At 51.6% G+C, this 7,354-nt stretch overlaps 3 protein-coding genes across 3 annotated transcripts; all 3 read left to right on the forward strand.

Moving 5' to 3' along the window:
* Positions 1–252: 252 nt before the first annotated feature.
* ANOM_003543 (GPI-anchor transamidase) lies at positions 253–1,464 on the forward strand (the record flags this gene model as incomplete). The annotated part of the gene is made up of 1 exon (XM_015548800.1): positions 253–1,464. One exon carries the CDS (start codon positions 253–255, stop codon positions 1,462–1,464), a length of 1,212 nt encoding a protein of 403 aa, XP_015409527.1.
* Positions 1,465–2,305: 841 nt separating this feature from the next.
* ANOM_003544 (cell division control 45 family protein) lies at positions 2,306–4,941 on the forward strand (the record flags this gene model as incomplete). Its single annotated transcript, XM_015548801.1, has 2 exons — positions 2,306–3,079; positions 3,133–4,941. The coding sequence occupies 2 exons, from the start codon at positions 2,306–2,308 to the stop codon at positions 4,939–4,941; spliced, it is 2,583 nt and encodes an 860-aa protein (XP_015409532.1).
* A 652-nt stretch (positions 4,942–5,593) lies between these two features.
* Positions 5,594–7,175, forward strand: ANOM_003545 (uncharacterized protein; the record flags this gene model as incomplete). The annotated part of the gene is made up of 3 exons (XM_015548802.1): positions 5,594–6,374; positions 6,437–6,900; positions 6,975–7,175. The coding sequence occupies 3 exons, from the start codon at positions 5,594–5,596 to the stop codon at positions 7,173–7,175; spliced, it is 1,446 nt and encodes a 481-aa protein (XP_015409531.1).
* Between the last annotated feature and the right edge of the window lie 179 nt (positions 7,176–7,354).

Genomic DNA, 7,354 nt, shown 5'->3' on the forward strand with positions numbered 1-7,354 from the left:
TATCATGCTTGTTGCCTCAGGCTGCAAAGCTTTGTTTGCGGGATTTAATGCCTCAGGCATTGAATCTTCTGGCTTTGATGGATGCCTTATTGATCATCCCGATGTTCTGGCTGATTACTACTTCTTCAGAAACATCTCCACCTACCTAGTCGTGCTCACTCCTTTATTGTAACTGCTGTGTTCACCCCTATCTGTCGTTCATCACGCAACCTTTCTCTAATTATATTATGATTTGACGTTCGAGCGCTCATTATGTCTCCATACTTTGGACTCCTTAGAGTCCTTCCCTTCCTCCTCACAGCCTTTGCGTCTTTAGCTTCATCTGAGCATACATCGAACTGGGCCGTCTTAGTTTCGACTTCGCGCTTTTGGTTCAATTACCGCCACCTCGCAAATGTCCTCTCGCTGTATCGTACCGTCAAGCGCCTCGGAATCCCCGATTCGCAGATTATCCTGATGCTTCCCGACGATATGGCCTGCAACCCTCGCAATGTGTTCCCGGGAACAGTCTACAGCAATGCGGATCGCGCAGTCGACCTTTATGGAGACAATATTGAGGTGGATTACCGGGGCTACGAGGTCACCGTGGAAAATTTCATCCGCCTGTTGACCGATAGGCTAGACGAAGATGTACCACGGAGCAAACGCCTTGGCTCTGACGCGGGAAGCAATGTACTTGTGTATATGACAGGACATGGAGGAGATCAGTTTCTCAAGTTTCAGGACTCCGAGGAGATTGGCGCCTGGGACTTGGCGGATGCCTTCGGTCAGATGTGGGAGAAGAAGCGTTATCACGAGCTACTGTTCATGATCGATACCTGTCAGGCCAACACGATGTATACGCATTTCTATTCGCCCAATATTATTGCCACCGGGTCCAGCGAGCTTGATCAGTCTTCATACTCTCATCATGCCGACAACGATGTTGGAGTTGCAGTGATTGACCGCTGGACGTACTACGTCCTCGAGTTTCTTGAAACCCAGGTCACAAGTGCGAACTCTAAACTGACATTGGGCGACTTGTTCGATTCGTACGACGAAACCAAGATCCACTCACAACCAGGCGTACGATGGGATCTGTTCCCTGGTGCCGAGCAGGAGGGCCGCCTTCGAACGGTGGTGGACTTCTTCGGAAACGTCCAGAACATTGAGGTTGAGAATACCACTGCGACAGACCCGGGATCCCTAAAAGAAGACCTCATTGAGATTGCGCGACTGGTTGAGAAATGGCGCGCACGCGACCGAGACTACTTGGTCAATCAAAACGACTTGTCGCTTCGCGCAGGTAACGACAACTCTGGACCACAAGTTTCTTCATCACATCATTCGTCGCAGAAGAACTTTGAGCCTGCCAAAATGTCCCAGGAAGCCCCTTGGGAAAAACGATTAGTCGGAGCATCTGTCTTGGGGGTCTGCGCTGCTGTCTGGCTGACTGGATCGATCCTAGGCAGGCCCTCGGTTTGATCATGGTTTGAATTTCAACTTAACTATATATTTCATGTCTCTATAGACTCATTCTTTTGCTCATCCATGACATTCGGTTGTGCTTTCCTATACTACCAGCGTACAGTGTGACTACAGCTTGTGGTCTTGCATTATGTGATACCTAGTTTCAGGAGTACTGACAGGCGTTGTTGGATTATTTGATCTTTTTTATCTCTTCTTTATTCTCCCTCACTCTTAGTGTATGCCCTTTTCGCACATAATGGACATACTGCAGCTAGATCTCTTGCATCGACGGCATTACAAACGCTCTTCATGCTCAAATCCAGTTGAAGAGCACGAGCCATCTACCTCCGAGCTACTCCGTACTCTGTATGTATCTCAAGAAAAGAAAGAAGCGGAGAATACCCTTGTGCGTTGGTCATTGTGATACTGAGACAGCTAAGACAGTTTCTATATGACCTGTGGAGCTTCATGATTTATTAACTGACTATTATGAATATGATTTTTGACTATTCTTCTTTCCCTTGCTTATTCTCTGACTAGTAATTTTATGCGGGCCATGAAGGATGTTTTTATGCCAGGAAATTAAATTTATTGAACCAAAAAGCGGGCTTGGCGGCAATCTCCGCACGTGTGGCGTCCCGGACGCGTCTGGACATTCGCGACGAAGTGCTTTTGTTACCCCAAGAGACTCGCCAACACTCGGGAATGGAGCCAACCAAAACACCATTGACTTTGTTTGTGTGAGCAGCCCGTGGTTTGATTGTTTCTCAGCTTAGAGCAGGGCCTCTTGGAGGCCTAAATTCAGTATCTGTTGGCTCCTTCGTTCGCGTATCGTTCGTCAACTTTCCCGGCTGCCATGTATCTACCTCGCCAGCTCATATCGCACCTTTACCTACAACTCCTCCGATCACACCATCCGCTGTCTCCGCCTGTGTTGATTCTCGTGGCTCTCGAGCCCGATGCGCTCTGCGCTTGTCGAATTCTCACTGCTCTGCTAAAACGCGATTATATACCCCACAAAATCCAACCAGTTGCGGGATATGGCGACTTGTCTCGTGCGGGGGAGGAGCTCGTGAAGCCCATGCAGACTACCAATGGTGGTAGTGGCGGCGTGGTGGTCTGTCTAGGAGTGGGCGGCTTGGTGGACCTGAGCGAGATACTTTGTCTCAGTAACCCCGAGGAGGAAGTAGAGGACATGGGCGGGGTTGAGGTCTGGGTGTTTGATGCGAGACGACCGTGGAATTTAGCCAATCTTTTTGGTGGCCAGCCCGTGTCGGAGCAAGCGCTGGGCGAGATTGATGCCAATGCGCGACGGAAAACGCGCGGTGTGAACAAGGGATGTATTACTCCCTCATACAAGTCAGGTAGTGGGGGTATCGTGGTCTACGACGATGGGGATATCGAGGAGGACATGAGCAAGGAGCGAGAAGCATATTGCGCATTGTTAGAGATGCCAGAGATAGATGAAGAGGACGAGGGGGATCTCGGTGAAGACTCGGGCAGTGAAGGGGAAGTAGACCAACCGTCCAGTTCGGATTCCAGAAAACGCAAGTCATGGTCACGGACGGACGACGAGGATGAATCTGACGAGGAGGACGGGCCGCCTCGTCAACGGAGGAGGAGCAATTCGGTATGTTCTACTTGGAGTTAGTATTCCTTTTGTGGCACTAATGTAGCTTGTAGGGGTCCTCGCTTGTTTCCTCCCCAACTCGTCAACGACCCAGGGCGCATGATCCTTTCCATTCATCACGCGCTGTCACACCAGTACTAGAGTCGCCGTCGCTTGCCCAACCCAAACAGCCATCCGCGCGTTCGTTGAAACGGCGTCTACTGCGACTAAAACGAAAACATGAGAGTGTGCTACAGAATTACTACTCCTCCGGCACCTCATACTCAGAACCTATATCATCTCTAGTGTACTCGTTGGCATCGGAGCTTGGTCGTGAAGACAATGACCTGCTATGGCTTGCTATCGTCGGCGCATCTAGTCTAGAACTTAGCGGCCGCACAATGTCTGGTGTCGGTATCTCCAACTCGTCGGAATCTGGAGGGTCGGCTGGTTGGGGTGGAGAACGGGGTGAGCGTATACGACAGATCTTACGAGACGAGGTCCATCGACTAAATCCGCCGGATCCTTATGAACGTGATCGAGATATAAGAGGAGAGATCAATGGTGTTATCCCAACCACGGCAAAATCACCCACAGATAAGTCTATTCGTTTGTCGCCTGAACCTAGATTCATTCTTATACGACACTGGTCGCTATATGATAGCATGCTCCACAGTCCCTACTTAGCATCCCGATTACATGTGTGGACCGAGAATGGTAGGAAACGACTAAACAAACTCCTAGCCAAGATGGGCATCAGCCTGAGCCAGTCCCACCAAAGTTACACCCATATGGATATGGAATTAAAACGAGTACTGCGTCAACGCCTCCTCAAGTATGCACCAATGTACGGCCTGGATGGTTTGGTACCCGCGGAAGCATCTGGACATGCTACCTCTCGTGAGGGATGGGGTTTTGTGCGCTGCTGGGGCTGGAAGGCTTGTTTGTCTGCCACTGATGTGGGTGTTATTATTGGTGCCATGCTCGAGGTCGGGCCAGAGGAGGCACCGGGGTCGTGGGACGCAAAACACCTGTCGCGACCAAGGAGCGCGCCCGAATTGAATGGCGTCGACTCTACCGAGTCGGATCTCGCCAGCATTGTGCCCCGATTCTGGTGTGCATATGACGCCCTATCTCTGACGTCCGAGTCACCCACGCTTCTCCTAGAAGCGCTTCCCCTTGCTCAACATCTTCACCGCTCGATTTTGCGCACCGGTACTTCTTTACTTTCAAAACATCAGATTCGACACTTGCGTGCGTTTCGCATCGCTGTTGTCAAGGATGGGCCGGACGTGAAGTTGTTCACTAATCCAGGGGCATTGACTAAGTTGGCCCTGTGGATTGCCGAGGCAATTCGGGTACAGGAACGAGAGCGAGGCGATTCAGTCAAGATTGGGCGCAAGCGTGCTGCAGGAACCCCTTTGGTACTGGCTGGACTGGATGAAGATCGAGACCTTTATGTAGTCGTCGGGACTGGTGGGGGAGGTGGTGTGGTTGACTTCGCCGCTTTGAATAAACGGCGAGAAGAACGTCGGAAAAAGAAAGAGGCCAAAGAGACGAAGCGAAAGGAAAAGGAAGAGCGGCGCGCGAAGCGTGCGACAGAGCGGGCTCGGCGGGAGGCAGACGGCGAAGAAGACTTCGAAGAAAGCGAAGAGGAAGAATCATCCTCTGAATCAGAGTCCGAGTCGGAAGACGACGACGACGATACACGCGCCGATAAGCATCTGCTGCGGAACCGTTTTGGAATTGCGTTCCAAGAAGTTGTCCAAGAAACTAACACTCGCGTTCGTATTGACAGCTTTGATCACTGTGTGGTCGAAGTGCAGAAGGAAGACCTCGGTGCCTTCCTTGAAGCCTTGAGTTTCCGCAGTGTGGTCGGCTAAAACGGCGCTTATGACTTCACTTAATACTATCTCGAATCTCTTTTGTTGGGCTTCCTTAATGACCGGTTCGGATGGCTGCGTGGGTTGTCTTTCGTTTCTACTTTTTTACGATGAAGATCTCTTGAGCATTGCGTACGATGAGGCTTGCGGAGTGCAAAGGAACGGTTTTTGCTATTCACAATAAAAGGGAAGGGAGGACATGCGTAATGACTGGTTGGGATCTATACGATCATTCTTTCTTTTTCTTTTTCCTATTCACTTTTGGATCAACAGCATCTGCATCATTGTCATAGTCATGGCCATTTTGCATCTTCTCTGCACATGTCACGGCGCTTGCGGTGTTTTTGAGAGCCCTATATTCCTTATTCTTATTCTCCCCTGATTGCATTGTTCTGTTAGACTGATTGGATTCTTCAATGAGTGATCATGTTGTGGATAACCAGGTGCTAGATCTTTCTATAATCTAGAGAGAACTTGAAAGTTCCGTTTTGGCCATACATCGGACTAGTCTCCGATTCTCTTTCCTCCCCCCCCGCATTTACTTCCCCGTATGTGTGGGGTTCAAATATAGAGCGTCCCCCCCAACCATAACAACCTCAATCTTTGGATCAAATTCAACATCCACTCAATTCCACTGGGAAAACGAGCCATCATGTCCTCCCCAGAAGAATATCCCATTGTACCACGCGAAAGCACATTAGCCCAATTGCCCCCCGCATATCCCGCAGACGCTCAAGATCAGATCTCCCAGTTGCTGGCCTCCTCAACCCTCAATCGGCTAGTCGTACTCGACGACGACCCCACCGGAACTCAAACATGCCATGACATCTCCGTACTCACCGTCTGGGATATCCCAACCCTAACCGAAGAGTTCAGACAGGACTCCCCAGGATTCTTCATCCTGACCAACTCGCGCGCGCTCCCACCCCTCGACGCAGAGAAACTGATCCGCGAGATCTGCGAGAACGTCGCGCAAGTCGCCAAGTCCACAGGACAGACCGTGGACATCGTCCTGCGCGGCGACAGTACATTGCGGGGCCACTTCCCTCTCGAAACGGACGTTGCGCAGTCCGTGTTCGGGGACGCCGACGGGCTGGTGCTGGCCCCGTTCTTCTTTCAGGGCGGACGCTTCACCATCGGCGACGTGCACTATGTGGCTGAAGGGGAGAATCTGGTCCCGGCGGGGACGACACAGTTCGCGAAGGATGCCACCTTCGGATACAAGAGTTCGAACCTTCGGGACTATGTCCTTGAGAAAGCGGCCGGGAGGTTTCAGCCGGAACAGCTGCATTCGATATCGATACACGACATCCGGGTGGGAGGCCCTGAAGCAGTCTTCGAGAAGCTGATGGACATCCCCCGGGGCGGTGTCATTATCGTCAATGCCGCGGCGGAGTCCGACATGCATGTCTTCGTTGCCGGTTTGCTCTTGGGTATGAAGTCCCATCCCCTGGCCTATTCCCTCGTTATTTTCCCAGAAGCTAATACGCAATAGCCGAAGCAAAAGGCAAACACTTCCTCTACCGCACCGGCGCAGCCTTCGTATCCACGCGCCTCGGGATCCGCTCCAAATCCCCCATAACAGCACGCGAACTCCAGCTCCCCGTCCCCAGAGAAACAGGCGGGCTAATCATCGCCGGCTCCTATGTGCCCAAGACGACAGCCCAACTGAACGTACTCACCTCCAAACGCGGACAAACAGGCCAACTCGCCATCCTCGAAATGGACGTCGAAGAACTGATTGCGTCGCCGGAAAGCGCTGCTGGCGCAATCCAGCGGACAGTCCAGGAGGCCGAGTCCCGTCTTCAAGCCGGCCAGGACACCTTGGTCATGACGAGTCGCAAGTTGATCACGGGGGATAGTGAGCTATCATCTCTAGCTATTGGGACAAAGGTCGCGAGTGCCTTGGTCAGTGTGCTGAGGCAGATTCAGGTGCGGCCGAGGTATATTATTGCCAAGGTGAGTTGTTTTGTTTTCCCCCGAAATGTTCTGAGAGTCGGAGGCTGTGTATGACGAGATACTGATGGTTTCAGGGTGGGATTACATCCTCTGATGCCGCGACTAAAGGCTTGAATATGAAACGGGCTTTAATTGTTGGTCAGGCGGCGCCTGGGGTGCCTTTGTGGCGATGCGATGAGTCCACTTCGAGACACCGCGGTGCTCCTTTTGTGGTTTTCCCTGGGAATGTTGGTGGGGAGTCGACGCTGTGTGATTTGGTGGAAGCTTGGAGTTGAAAGCGTGTTGTTGGGTGTATATACATATTAGACGTAAGTAGATGAAGTGAGTGTATTCAGTACAATGCCTTGCCTGTACCGGATCGATAGGAACCAGCACAATCTGACAACTGCCTACGAGTAGATGGTGCTTTGGAGAGCAGTAGTTGTGACTGGTGGCCCGTAGGCCACGAAAAGAC

Source organism: Aspergillus nomiae, assembly GCF_001204775.2.
Source record: "Aspergillus nomiae NRRL 13137 chromosome Unknown contig00049, whole genome shotgun sequence".
Lineage (NCBI taxonomy): Eukaryota > Fungi > Ascomycota > Eurotiomycetes > Eurotiales > Aspergillaceae > Aspergillus > Aspergillus nomiae.